This window comes from Opisthorchis viverrini (genome assembly GCF_000715545.1).
Source record: "Opisthorchis viverrini unplaced genomic scaffold opera_v5_132, whole genome shotgun sequence".
NCBI lineage: Eukaryota > Metazoa > Platyhelminthes > Trematoda > Opisthorchiida > Opisthorchiidae > Opisthorchis > Opisthorchis viverrini.
Genome location: NW_008751789.1, coordinates 1,214,134 through 1,229,174, shown reverse-complemented (window position 1 = coordinate 1,229,174; position 15,041 = coordinate 1,214,134). Strand labels below are relative to the sequence as shown.

The 15,041-nt window shown below is 44.9% G+C and overlaps 2 protein-coding genes across 2 annotated transcripts in view; one reads left to right on the top strand and one right to left on the bottom strand.

Annotated features, from left to right (window-relative positions):
• Positions 1–639: 639 nt before the first annotated feature.
• Positions 640–15,041, top strand: part of T265_06435 (hypothetical protein) — a gene marked incomplete at both ends in the record, with an annotated part of 21,148 nt that continues 6,746 nt past the window's right edge. The window contains 5 exons of the mRNA XM_009171693.1: positions 640–1,176; positions 4,419–4,539; positions 8,244–8,605; positions 12,378–13,288; positions 13,370–13,395. Of these exons, the coding sequence (XP_009169957.1) occupies positions 781–1,176; positions 4,419–4,539; positions 8,244–8,605; positions 12,378–13,288; positions 13,370–13,395 (1,816 nt within the window). The remainder of the gene's footprint in view (positions 1,177–4,418; positions 4,540–8,243; positions 8,606–12,377; positions 13,289–13,369; positions 13,396–15,041) is intronic.
• Positions 8,826–15,041, bottom strand: part of T265_06434 (hypothetical protein) — a gene marked incomplete at both ends in the record, with an annotated part of 7,240 nt that continues 1,024 nt past the window's right edge. Inside the window, one exon of the mRNA XM_009171692.1 lies at positions 8,826–8,995. Within this exon, the coding sequence (XP_009169956.1) occupies positions 8,826–8,995 (170 nt within the window). The remainder of the gene's footprint in view (positions 8,996–15,041) is intronic.

Genomic DNA, 15,041 nt, shown 5'->3' with positions numbered 1-15,041 from the left:
AAAAATGGTTTTCCCAATCAAGGGACTTGGAATGGCGAAGCAAATACTGTTCCTTGAAAATGAGCCCTAGTAACAGCTCGGGGAGCAACATTAGCTGTCTAACAAATTTCTGCTTTTGGTGATAACCTGTAACTCACTGATGCTGCTGTCCTAGTAACTTCGGTTTCGAAAGCTTCTAGGAGTTTGAAAAATCCCTCGGTTCCAAAATTTCTTAACTCCTTTAGTGGTTGCTACCCTTCACAGTAGTCTATGAAGGATTCTGTTGATTTATTTGTAACGACCTGGCGAAGCTTGACGTTGTGTGACATTCGTGGCTGTGCCTCGTAGATGGCACTACTCACGTGTTCGTTCACTATTTCATAACGTTTCAGTCTGTCGGGGTTAATCATGCCATGCTTGCTCAAATTAGACGTTTCCGGAGCGCTACTTGAGGGCGCTGAGTCATTGCGCGTTGGCATTGACATGTTTTGACCTCGCTGTTCTGTTACTGCAGAACTCGAAGTTGAACTTTTACTAGGTGTTTATCATCAACCATTTCAATCGATTAAAGATGTTCCAGACCTTTGAGATTATATTAGCGAGCTGATAGTGATTACAAACGCGCTTTCTATTTTGGCTGTTCCACTCGGATGTGAGATAACTTGCGTCCGATATTGCTCTAGCAGCTGCAAAGAATGCTGTTTATCACCCTATTCATTTTCCACTTCAGTGCCACAAGTATATTCCTCCATAAGTGATGGGCTAAGCTCACGATTTCCTGCCACTAAAGTTGTGGTTTAGATGGAGCAGCAGCTGGCTGGTTTGCGTTCAGAATCCGTTCCAGACCTTCATGGAACTTCGGATGTGTGGCAGCAAATTCTAGCCTTGGATACGCGATTCGGACACTTACGTCCTTCCATGTGCGGTGATTCAAACATGCAACGGACGCTGTATCTGCGCAGACGACACCAGTTGTCCAAGGAGCAAACGCGTTCTTCACAAGTCACACACGCCTCGCACGAGGTTGATACCAATGCGCCTAAACGTGATTTATACAAATGCTTTCGTGAACAGCTTCTGATTTCACTGTATGGACATGCTCCTTCCTTACAATTCTCCTCTAATACACACAGCGTTGAACAGTCGAAAAGTGTTGCTGGGAGCCCAAAACCAGAATCATTCTCAGGATCTCAATATGTAAGTTTTCGCCGTGGTACAATGGTATTTTGTAGCTGAGGTAAAAGTTGACATTTCCTTGTATTTGGTTGGCCTGCATGCCGATGTATAGCGTCAGTTGAGCTCAGCTACCGAAGCTAGGGGCTTTTCGTCATTCTACCCGCATGTTCATACCTCAGGGAATGAAGTGAATACCGAATCGCCAAGAAATCACTATAACTTTTCAGATTGTTTTACTTTCTGTCTTCTATCTCAGTGATTAATTTGTAATCAATAGTTAAGAGTCATTAGCCACTGTTTTCAGACATCAACTTAACAGGACTATCGTTCAGACGTTGCCTCTTTGAAACAGGTTGTGTTCTGGAGGGGAGCACTCTATTCTAGTAAATAGCCAAGTATGTTTCACAGTGGCCTAACCTCAACCTGCGTCACTTTTTCACGCACCGCTAAGAGGCAATCTATTCCCTCAAAAGAAGAAGTTCACGATACAGGGGTCTCGGAAAAATTTTCTAACTATCGCACTTGCCTGATTATCTATCGGTGGGTAAAAATGTCTGCATAAACGTATTCCTTGCTCCAATTCAACGATTTGGGTGATAGCGGAGTCAAGTGACTGCTCTTTCGAAATAGTATTATATTTTACTACAGTTTGGTTACGGATATACCGTATGACCACTTGGCAGTCAAAATCTTCCGGTCTTTTGTAACAACCTTATTCCAGCGTTTGAGCTGGGTTGCATCTTTTCGTTCAAGCGTTTTGGTTTGTTTCATAGAACTGTCTCATCAGGTTGTTTGGTTTTCGAAGCAAGGTGCGTTTTTCACTGCTCCTCACAAGGTTGATGAAACCTTTGGATAGCTCACTACCGGTCTCACTTTCTGTTGTATCTGACTGCCGACCCCGCTGCAGTGCCTATTGCCGGAAAAAAACTCACCGAAGGGAGCACAACAGCTTTATTCCGAACAAACGAGTGCGAGAGCATGAGTGCGAAAATAAAATGGCCTCACGCTATTTTATTGGAGGGACACTGTCTGAACTTGGTCCAACGCTGTCTCACACTGTCAGGCTTTTTATACAAGGCTGTGACGCATATTGAGGGGCGTTGTCTGTCTGGTCAGCATCTAGTGAAGCTGAGGGTCTCAGCAGATTTCGGGCATTCAGTGGCTACTTTCAGGAATTTGAGCTTCTTGATACTTTCCTTGGGCTCATTAGGCAGGCTGGGCCCCCTGAGCTTTAATTTTGTCTTATAACCACTGATGGTAAGCTACAGTATCCTGCGACAACATCATGGCAAGCTTTTGTGACTGTTCTAGAAGGCAAACCACTGTTCAGTGGAGAAAGGCCCTTTTCTAAGGTTGGCATTATGTTGACACCAGCATAAGCATGACTTTGCATCGTGAGCCTATTTTCAATAGTTTCTCAAGCTAAGAATGCCACCACCTCTTCGCTTGTGCTATCGTTATTGATCCTAAGGGCCATTCATATGACTCACATCTGCTGTTGGTGTTCCAGAAATCGACGCAAAGCACTTGTAATAAAGGGCTGGTGACGACCGTTTCCCGGCTTTCTCAAAATGAAATCTGGAATGGTCTTGCGAACCCAACAGCGTGAATTATCAGCGTATGAGGAAAAATTTCCCGCCCAGTTTCTTGCTCTACAGGGGGTATCTTTTGTAGAAAAAGTCTGAAGCACCGAAAGTGCTGTTTTGGGAGTACTGCTCCATCTGATGTCTCGTACACTAGGTTGCACGTGGCCGATGGGGTGCTCTGAGCATAGTGTACCGCATAGTACACTGTGTACTAAGATTCACACAGTTTCGTGTGTGACGGCGTGAGAAGATTGCTCTCTCAGAGCTAAAAACTTACTGGTGTACATAAAGCATGAGGAAATCATTACCTTGAAATGTTGCTGTCCCGATGGGGACGTGACTCAGATTATTCAGGCTTAACACAAAATCTCATAATCGTGACAGGCGACGAACGTTCCAGTTTCGTAAAATCTTGGTGTACTCTTGGTAGATAAGTTTACCATAGAAAAGGAATATTTCGTAAGGAAAAGTAATTTACAAATTGTAGCCTGTGACAATGGTGGGAAGTGTCAACAATCAGTGGAAAATTGAGTGAACGTTGTCCACAAATGACTCGTCCATCCCATCCTCAAAGGTGATGTTACGCGGAATTCCGCACCGATACCGCTTTATCGCTCACAATTAGGCGCTGCTACATCCAAGAAGCCTATCCCACACGCGATCGGCCAGACGATCGGGCCGCTTGCTGGTCCAGTATCAAGGCAAGCTCTCATTGGCCCTTATTGGCTCTTATTGGACCCAACAGCCAAAAATGATCCATTATCCGCCGCTTGCCGGCTGCCAGTGGCGCATCTAGAAAGCGTCGGAATTTCCAGAATATTGTCGCTCCATATACGACGCGCTGTAAAAGTGTTTTTGACCTGGCTTTGGGCTTTACTACACGTTGTGAACCCTTGGTGGTTGTTTTGACGGGAAGGTTTAGGCCGAGAACTAAGCTGAGCAATTATCTTTATTACAGGTGGTCGCCATGTCTATTACTCAGTAAGGATGTTTTCTGAGTTATGCGGTTGACCCTTATGACCGTTTTCCCCTAACTCTAAGGTCAATTAATCAGTAAGGGACTCATCCTCAATCATGAATCCTTTACACCTCTAGTTATGGCACTGGACTGTTTTTGTTGGGACTCCGTTTGTCGTTTGTCCTTATTTTTATTTCTTCCAGGTTGCATGGTTGTTTAGGCTAAACATGTGGTTCATGTTTCCTGAGGTTCTTTGCAAAATTTTGTTAATCCTTAACAGTTAGCTTGACTTTCCTATTGAGTGGATAATCAAGAATGCTACTTCGGTTTCCACACAGTGTGATCAACGTTGTTTCGCTTCGTCGAATTCGAACTGCACGGTGCTCTTCCAGTTACTTGTAGGTGCCTGTACGTTAATTCCACACTCTTCATTCAAGATTTGGGTCAATAGCTTTCTCAGCACTCGACTTTTCGCTCCAAGGAATTGCGATTTCATCGCTAGATCCGGTGTCCTACGACAAATCTCTACTGTTTTGAATCTTTCACGGATAATTAAAGAACTGGTGGAAATTTCCTAGTTAGTGAAGCGCTTGGGATGACTGAAACAAGTGGCACTAGTCAGCATGGTCGCGATGGCTGTTTTCGGTGGTTAGCTTTTCAGATTGATATCATCCCAAACGCATCCCGCCATTAGATGATATTCTCTTCTCTTGTTTTAGAACAAGTTTACAGATGATGAATCGTGCCACAGTGTGGGTCATACCACCAGCCGAGCTAAGGAGACATTGGCTGAAGGATACGCTTTCTCTGGGATTGAACATGTTTTTGATCACCACACTGGTATGTTTAGTCGACGTTGTTCTTTGTCTTGGTGCTCTCCGTTGTATTGTATTATTCATTGAAAACTCGCTTATAGTATTAGCTTGTAGATAGTGAGATGATTTGAGGGATTCAACCGTAATCTCATCCTGCTAGAGAGGTCAGTCCATGCTGAAAAACCGTTAAGTGCTATAATCGTTTCGCTATAGTCGTTTAGCGTTCTCCTCACTACCCACATGCTATAAGTAGTCTGCTCAGAAGACGAAAAGATCTCACAAGCTGTGCTCGCCCACCGCATGAAAGGTTCCTAATCAAGCAGCTAGTCAGTACATTATTGGGTGACATGAACTGTATGTTTGAAGAACAGTGGCACCATACCATGTCTAAATGCGGCTGACCAGCCACTGTTGGCCGAACCACAAGACGATGCATGCTTATTAGTTTTTCAGCACATATGGACTTGCAGTTGGTCCGTTAGCACCAAAACTTACTTTATTGACCGCCTCTTGAAGCAAGGTACAGGGGCCGACGTTTATTAGACCATTGCAGCATAGTTCCTGCGCAACTGATCCCAAAGCGACTGTAGACACCGTTGGATCAGCTGAGATGGGCGTTGTAGCCCATGATAGAGTTTCCGTATATCATCACTGGTCTATCATTTTACGTCGTATACACTAACATTCTCTGCTCCTATAGGCCATTTTTCGCAAGCATATATCAAGACTGGACGGGTGGTTGCTTTGAAGACACGATTTTTCATGTGTAAGCTCACCTCGTTCCTTCTTAGTATAACGGTGCTCAGTAGCATTAAGGCGTACCAGCATACACTGTTAAGTTTCTTCTTTTGCCCGCTCGTTGAGTCGCTTGTTTCACCCCTCATGTTGATAAGTTTGGTAGGTACGCCCATGCAGGTTGAAAGCTTGATCTGTGCATCCTAGGAATGATGAGCAGTGAGTTGGATTACTCGACGCGCGTTGAAATTTCTTCAATCCCCGAAGTCGGTTATTCAGATTCTAGGCTTATCGGGCACCAAAGTATCTCTCCAACACCTCTCCAAGTAGTCAATCAATATTGAGGTTGAAGAGTATCAGACAATAGACAGATATGGTGTCGAACTTGGCCCCTTCTACATCCGGATGATGACCAATAGTCCCCAGTGTGATTAGCAAGCTTCATGGGAACACCGTCAGCTAGAAAGATTGCTCACATTGATTCATAGTTGATCGACTAAGATGCAGCTGTGAGGTCAACAAATCATGCCATAATAGCCTGTGAGAATATGGCCCGAAATTCTAATGTTCGTCGTAGTGAGAGTGTGTGGATCACATAGCCTGTCCCGGAATACATAGCTCCTCAGTGTGCGACTATCTTAGTCGCACACGAATCTCTCGGAAAAGTGCTACTGCGTTTTTTTTTGGTCACACAAGGTTCCTAGGCACCAGCAGCCCATTGCTTGTTGTAATCTGAACACTGTGGAGACCAGATTTATCACGAATCTCTCGGAAAAGTGCTACTGCGTCTTTTTTGGTCACACAAGATTCCTAGGCATCAGCAGCCCATTGCTTGTTGTAATCAGAACACTGTGGAGATCAGATTTATCAATCGGTTATTTGCATGAAGCGTCTGATCCAGTAAACTGGATTTGGCGTGTGCCTGAGTCAGATGATTGGGTCTCTGAAACGCAGCCGATATCTGGTCGGTAGTCGTCGAGGTTGCACATGCTGATAATTTAGCTGGCAACGTCAAGTAAGTTACGAACATTCTAGCAGCTGCTGAGCAGTTTTCCTTCTGTTTTGAGAACCCTTATTTAAGTCCTTGTCACCGAAGGCGCCGGGCCAGCAGGATGTGCGTCCCATTCCTGGGTTGTCACAGCTGGTCAGCACCGCCAGTATGGTCGTTGGACTTTGAGAGAATCTCACTCATCCGTTCTACCAGTGTTGATGTATCGTTGGCTTGAAATTAGGGCTTAGCCAGCTCCCATAGACAGAATTGGTGGGGCATCAGTCAGCTTATGTGTCTTTCATGTTGGCGAAAATCACGAGGAGGCAGAAGGTATGCCTGGTTAAGAATTCAGTGATAGCAGTTCATCCGGGAGTATTTGACTGGGATACAAAGCACAATTTTCCTCGTTTCTCAGACGCGTACTCTCACCATACTGGGCAGCACCTTTTAACACAAAATACTGTGAATAGAGGACGCTGTCTGAATAACGATAGTTAAAATCATCACATACAGTCTACGACCCCTTTCCAAATATGTGTGACTTCACCACTCGCGCTATATCTGTAGCTCGGGAAATGATTTTCCCGGTGTCAAACACCAGCCCCATTTGATTCCGCTTGTTCACTCCTTGAGCTAAACGCTTTTTGCACACCCTTACTTCTGCTGTATTATTAAGTTCCTCAACAAGATAAGTAAAATAATCCGCATAATATCACCTTAATATGTAGATGCGAAAACGCGGTGGTTTGTCCAGATCCAAATGGTCCGCCTCTTGACAGCGAGTGGATTCTGTCGAAGGAGCAAACATTTACTGAGGATCTGAGCTGCCTAGACTTGAAGACCCTTACGGTACATAAACGTATTCTCGAGTTGTAAAACTACTTCGTCTCTGTCAGGGCATCATAGAGTACTGTTTGCTTACTCCGGCTAGATTCAAAATGTCCTAGCCCTATATCTTTCACATCTGGAGAAACTGCATCAACTGGAATGATCCGAATCATCGCGTCGGGGCTAGTCAATGACACTCGGACAATAGATATCACAATAGTATACTTTCATCCACGTGCCTTCTACAGTTGTTCTAACCAGCTGGCCATTGTTTATGTTGGCTATACGGATGTATGTAAGTTTTTTCGGTTTCTTCCTACGCTCGAAAAACGAAACCTCTCCCATGTACTTAACGCCCCGTTGTCAGTACTGCCGATAGTATTTTCCGGTGCTCAGAAAAGCACTTTCGACTGCAGCAGCACTTCTCTTAGTCGTCCACGAAAACCCTCTAGCCAGAAGTAAGGTCGATTTGTTGACTGAGTATGCTACTTACAAATTAGCTGTAAACCTTTAGACATCCCACAGTCAGCTTCTCCCATGTTGAATCCCATCAGTTAGGTGCGGTTTTAGAGTTCTCGTCAACCTTGCGGTCTGCTTGATCACCAGATATTATAGTCAACCTTGCGGTCTGCTTGATCACCAGACATGCACTTGGCGAGATAAACTCATTTGTAAATATAGGTGGCGTTAGCGAGTAACTCAGCGGAATACCAGCTGGATCTCTTGTCTATGGTATTATTGTGTCGCGCAACAGCCGTCTTCTGTCTCGGTTGGTACGATGTTCCAGATATTGCGATTGGCTCATACGTAGAATAAAACGTTGAGAATGGGAAACTATGGGTCGGTAGCCTCATGTGCCAAAGGATGTGGCACATAGGCTTCAAGATTGAATGCACGGACTCCGTTTATTTCATTTATCAAGGGTAGGGTCTTTCCATCATCCTTGACTGCTGGATTTCGGTTTTCAGAATCGACTGATTCAGGAGATAAGTGGATTTTTGGCCGCTGAAAGAACGTTTTAAAGGTGGAAAACCTAAAACCCATGTTTGTTTGTATGTCTCTCTACTGTGATAGACTGGATACTGCGAAATACTTTTTCGCAGAGAATCTCCGTAGTGGCGTTTTTTTTCTATACAGCGCATAACTTCGTCTAAATCCTTATCTTATTTTCTAAGGTGCCGTGAATCGTATAAGGTTCGCCAACAATGACAACACCCGCCTGGCCATAGCTTCTATGGACGGGACAATTTCCATCTGCTCTACCTGGCCTCCGAGTCAGGCGAAACGAGTGCTTCTTTTGCTATCTGGCGGCCATCAACGGGGCACCTCAATCACAGATCTGGCTTGGTCGCTGTCCAATGATACGCTCGTCAGCACAGCTTTGGACGGGAGCGTTTGTTTGTGGGACACTGCCAGTGGCAGATTAATACGAGTCTACTGTGCTCAGACAGTAGCTATTGGACCCGTGCTTGTTTGCGCCTACCAGCCTCAGAATTACAATCTGCTGGTAGTTGGTGGTGCGTGGGGAGCGATCCAGGTGAGCGGAGATTGTGATGTTTGATTTTTCGGTCAAATAAATAATCGAGTGTTTGTCTTCTAGTGCAGTGATCAAAAGTACGACACAGCCGCTCGGTATTTTATGGTGTTATGAATCATATTTTTGTACTCACTTGTATAGAATATGTAGGCATTTTGAACGGTATGTTTATGTGCGATAGCAGAAAGGTCAAAAACAGTACGAAATAAACACATAGCCACTACAGTTCTCGTTTTAATGAGCCGAGCTTGTCGGACCGGAAGGTCCGTGGTTCGAACCCAACCTCTGGCTCTCTACTTCCCCTGTCTAGGCTTGGGCGACCTGGCAGTATCTCAGCCCTCGTGCTTCCTCCGGGTGGCATGGCAGCTAGGCACCGAAAGGGTGCTACAGCTGAACGATTTATTATATTTAAACCATTCCTCTAACATAAACCTTTTTGTATGTCTACTTTCTTCCTAGGATTGTTCCACTTTTCGCAATGCTTCGGATAGCTCAGTGGTTAAGGCGTGATCAAAGAGTTGACCAAATTTAGACCAGCAAGATTCAAACTCAAGCCGATTTTGAATTGTGCCGATACAGGTTCAATAAAGATAGGATAAGATAGGATCGAAGACATGCATTAGCTCCTGTTACTGAGAAAACCCTTAAAGAAGTACGGATTCCAATTAATTTCTCATGGAATGTGTTTGTTTATGATGCATTCGCGAAGAGTTTGTGCATGGTTGTTGCACTCTATGGTCCTCCAACTTTCATAGAAACTCCTCACTTAGAAACGGTATGGATGCATTTCGATCGCACGCGTCTTAGGTACCGGTCTTTATTCACCATTTTGACACCACAGTCATGAGCGTATTTTGAGTATGAGGCCGAAAACAGATGTGTAAACTCGGAAGCCCATACATTACAAACCACACAGAATCAGCTGCACCATTCTGTTGAAAATTAAGGTTCAGTTTATTTACGATCCTATTTTGTTTTTGGCTTCATTCTGATACATCCTTGGTTTTGGAAACTGACGCCAAATCTCGCAGGTTTACACCATGAAGTTTGCATCCATTTACGTCGTGAGAGATATCTCGAAGATTTCTATTAGTACTGCGTATTGGTAGTCAGTGGGTTGCCTAACTCAGCGCAGTAACAACTTGGGGGTTATTGAAGAAATTCCGGCAGCTGTAGCAACCTTTCGGTGTCTAGTTATATACCCCCGAAGGAAGCACGAAGGCTGAAATACTGGAGCAGTATTTGGGTTCAAGCCACGGACCTTCCAATCAGCAAGTTCGTCTCATAACCACGGATGTACCTCGGCAGCTCATGCCCCTTTGTGCACAGACGCCAATATCCTGACAGTAAACTAGTGTCAACCCATTTATTTTGAGGGAGGTTTCTAGCTGTTTTAAACTGTAAAACAGTAGACAATACTATGCTAACAAAGGAGCACGTGGTGATCCACCCTGTCTATTAGAAAGTCGTGAACACAAGCAGCTGCTTGCGCGTTGTGCTACATGTCATCATTCTAGCCACAGTACAGAGAATTCCGTACCTTTCGCCCGTATATTCGTCCGAAATACTTGGAACACATCCCACAGCCAGTAAAAAGAGCGATTGGTGTAAAGAAATAATGGGCTTCAAATCATGAAGTGTAAATCCGGACGATAAGTGAAGTACTATTGTACAGCCAATGTCAACAGATCACTGGTCCATCTGTAAAACAGCCCAGCAGTATCCCTATTCTGTTCTTCACGGAGGGAGAACCAGTTAACCACCAGCAGACCAGCTATGATTTGCACGAGTACCGCAATCTAATATTTACCAGCCCCGGAGAAAAGTAATATTGCGCGTAGCTACGTGAAAACAAGTTACGTGGCGTGCTGGAATCAAACGTCACAGGGAATTAATTGCCCTCGAAACGAAAAAGCAACAACGTGGACCAACAGCACCGGTCGGATTGTTTCTTTGTGGAATGAACTAGTGCGTCATATAGGCTGAGCTCGACATAGCTCAGTGGTTAGGACGCAAACTTATTGACCGGATAGTCTGTGGTTCGAAACGAACCGAACCTCGGCACTTCGACTGCTCCTGTCTAGGCTTGTGCAGCCTACATGTTTCCTCCGGGTGCCATTGCAGCTAGACACCGAAAGGATGTCACATTTGTCAAAACCAAATTGGTGTGCAAATAAGAGTGTTTGTCGAGATTATTGTTATGCTCTATTATGCGCCGTCAAGCCATTCGACTACTATCCCACTCACTATCTGCCCGTATCGTGTCCTGTCCGTCGATCGCTCAATAGAACGGATTCAGCCTTCATGATGCCTTTTGGTTACATTGCTGGTATGCCCCGGAAAGCTGTCTTGCTGAACGATCTGGTTTGACTTGATTATGTACTTATCCTTCGGATCAAGCGCAGGCCACTCTCAATATTTGATGCCGCGCTATGCAAGCTGCGTTTTAACATTATACGGTAAATAAGTGAATAATTCGGCTTGTTGAAACAAGTCGTCACTTTTAGTAGAAAAAGGTTCGGAGCAGCCGTTATTCTGCCGTTCAATTCTCCGGTGGCTTTACCTTGGGTCGGTAAAAGTGGAACACAAGGTTGGCGGGAGCTCCGGGACTGTGCCCACCTGATGAGCCCAAGAAGGGCCAAACCGGTTGTAGCCTGTCAAAGTTTTCAGCAACCTTGTGAACAACGCTAGTGATGTCGTTCTCCCAGACCCGGTTTCAGTTAGTCACCGGGGTCCGCGTTGCCACATTGGGCTATAATGGCTTAGTGCTCTGATCAACTGCCGATTTAAGCAGTCTATCGACTCCAGAATTCTTAGGCTATTTATCCTGATTACCGAGGGATGAGCTTGGAGTCCTACTCCTGAGGATTCACAAGAGGCTTCTCGCGCTCTGTGACACCCAACTTGTGGATTTAGACTTATTGTCCGCCACCGGTTGCACATCATTTTATGGAAAGTCATATGTCCATCGATCGCAGTTATGCAGCCGGCGAATTCGGTTTGTGACATCTACCCATTGGCTTAATCACGCAACCGGACTACTCATAAACAGTCTGTTTGTTTGTTTGTCCTTACAGGTTGTCGTGGCTCTTCAAGTATGTGCAAAGTAATTTGTCACGCGACCGGTCGACTGTCTTGACGTGAAAACCAGTCGTTATCGATCACAAGTTTTCTGCCGTTGAATCGAGTACAATTCGTGCGGTATGACTTAGACAGGTCGACTTCTCTTTACCAGTCAGGGCACTATGTGTTCGTTTTTGCACTACTATTCAGCCAGGCACCGATCTACGTTCTCCAATCGGGTGAGGAAATAAGCACGCTTGGTGGGCCTTTCCATCAGGCATCCTAGCCATGGATGAGCTGCGCGTAAATGTAGCACCCCCAAAATTCAGTGCACACAAACACCATGGCCACTCAAACAGTTATCCTGTTCAGTTCACGTTTTCAACCGCGCACTTGTGCGTACTCTGCTCAACTCGCCCACTGGACACCAACCTTAAATCGGAGATGTCGCGCAGACGACTGAACGGGGAAATATGACTTGTCTCGATTAGCAAGCAATACTTAGCTTCTTTAAACAATTCAAATAACGATATCGAAAGATCACAAGTTTTGTGTTCTTATATCATGTCGATCAGCCTTATTAACCACAAACGTGATCTCTTTAAGTTAGCATATAGTATGTCGCTGGAAATCCAAAGTCCATAATTGGACAAGGGCCATTAGGCCCTTTTTAACTTCTTCGATCTGTCTATTTATGCTACCCTTGCAGACAATTAACCTATCGACGGGGAAAACAATCAAGAAGGGACGTGATCAGATTCATTTCATCGGGTTCAAATCGCACAAACTTCCAGCCGCGACCTTCACTCCGTTCGCTGTCATGGGACAGGGTTGTGTGACTGCACTAACCTTTGAAGCCGCTTCAGGTACTTGTCTGTGGGCCGGCACTGATCGTGGTGTAATTCAAGCTTACTCTTGTCAACCAGAAAACGGGCGTTTGATTCGAACGCATCGCCTCAATCTGCGTGCCTTACAAGCTTCGACGTCAACCGCACTTACATCATTAAACAGTCCAAGCGGGCTTTATGAAGATAATTTGGATATTTCATCTGCAGACTTGACACGGGGAAACGGACGACTGAAGCGCTCTAATTTTGTTCAACGGCTTTCCGGTTCTCAGCGTTCAAGCTCCAAGTTTCCAAGCATCACAAGCCTTTCCGCCCATTCTTGGCTCTCTCGGGAAACGGGCGATTCATACCTTCTAGCAAACGCTGCTCGACTGGGTTTGGTTCTGTTTCAGGTGACCTCAAGCACGGGCAGTCTGAGCATGAAGCGTCGTTTTCCGATATACCATGAACCGCCTGATTCACATACCAACCGAAGTCTTCGACTGCTACACTCATGCTTTGCCCCCCTGGTTTCGTTCCGCTCCGGTGCTTGTGCCGTTACGGCAAGTGAGGACTCCAATGTTTATGTGTTCGATGTGTTGTATAATGGTAGCCACCGAAGTCACTGTGTCTCTGCTCTGCCCGCTGGCTTGGTCACGGTGCTTCAAGGTCATATGGCACCTGTGTTAGACGTAGCGATTGCATGGGACGAGAGTGTTCTTGCTTCTGCTGATGAGGGTGGTGCGGTGATTGTTTGGCGACGCTTATGTGCATCTGACGAGGCCATTGAATAGTATGTCATATCTGAGACAATTTGGCTGTGATTTTTTAAATCTCTTCTTAAGCATCTGATACAACGTCTTTTGTTTCTCAGTCTTTTGCACAATTTTCATTTTGTCAGTGAACTTGAAAAAATTACACTCGGAATGCTTTCTTTCTTTGGGATCACACTTTTCGATAAACAGGTCTCGGAAAATTTGCGGTACATGGAAATAAATTGCCCATTTCCCGAGATTCGGGGACTGCATAACGCTTAAGCCAATCTCTGTTACTACGTCACGTTCATTCGCGTCCATCACATACCTAAAAGTACTGGTATGAAGTCAAACACTTCAAGACGACTCTTACAATAATAACCAGTGTTCGAATCTACTACTACGTACTAGTCTGCCGTCCTGCTCACGTCTTTTACGTTCGAGCGTTATGATCTAATGACCTCGTTTCAAGCACCCCCAGGCATTGTGAGGTAAGACAAATTATGACGATAATCTTCAGGTTGAATGTGCGAAACATCATTAAGGTCATCAGGTTTTTCGTTATTTTCCCCGTCCCGGTTACAACTAGTGCATTTACTGTATCGACTGAACTTACCATCTATTTTGATTTGGGACGCAAGTACCCTTTGGAGAGCATTTTACCTTCTGACTGAATGCGATCCAATAAACAGCGGTCTCCATCAGCATCCATGATGTTCTCATCGACTAGCAGTCTCCCTGGTTAGCTTTGAACAACGAAGAGGATTTAGTTTTACGCGTTCTCAGTAAATCGAGAGATTCCGCCCCTATATGGGATGAAGATGTTGAAACCAAACATTACGGGTAAGTCAGACAAACTCGACCGGTAGCCTCCATTATTTTAGCCAGCTTTCTTACTCCCACATCTTATTACTCCATATAGGTGATTTAGGATGTTCGGTACTATTCAAGATGTTTTCAAATAGAGTCCATGAATTTTACCAGAGAATTTACAGTCACCCGCACATCTGCACGACCTCTCAAGTATACGTAATGCTGTCCGGCCGGAAAGTGGATGAAAATTGGTTCTTTCTGGTGAACGGGAAGTTGATAAAAGCGTCGGAGTGACTGATTCACCCACCTCCCAAATGCTGCGTAACTTCATAATCTCAGTTCGCACAAAAGTCGCTTGATTATTTCAGTTTATGCTGTAGCAGATATGAAGGAGTTGACGGGATGTAAATTCGCACCTGTAGACTGCAATGAAAAGCAACATGGGAAGAAACGGATTGATATTTAGTCTCGCGATTTCGACGGACGGACTGCAACCTCTACGAAAAATTGACATTCTTCTTACATCAAGTATACTCAAAGAACGACCTCGGACGCCTCCTGCCGCGTATACCATGTTCACAGTACGGTGAATTAATAATTCGCCTGCGCTATTTCACCTTGAAGTAATACGCTTGCACACCGACTGTAGCAAACAATGCAGATAAGGCAAGCATCTCTTGTGGTACTTCACAATCCACATATGCTTGCATCAGTAAAGGTTGGTTGTATGGGTTTCCAGCACTACGAAGTATTCTTTCACACCCGTGAACGCTGAGTCCCTCCACAAACCATGTAAGATTGGAAGCAACGTGAGGAACAAACGACAATTTATCAGGATTATCTGAGATCATTAAGTTTTCTGACATCTTGCTCACCGCCTACCACCTGTAACGCGTATCAGCAAAGACAAGAAGCATTTGTTAAAAGTTATTGGTGGAAACTGCTTTAGAAATGTCCATAAATGGTGTACGATCCTGT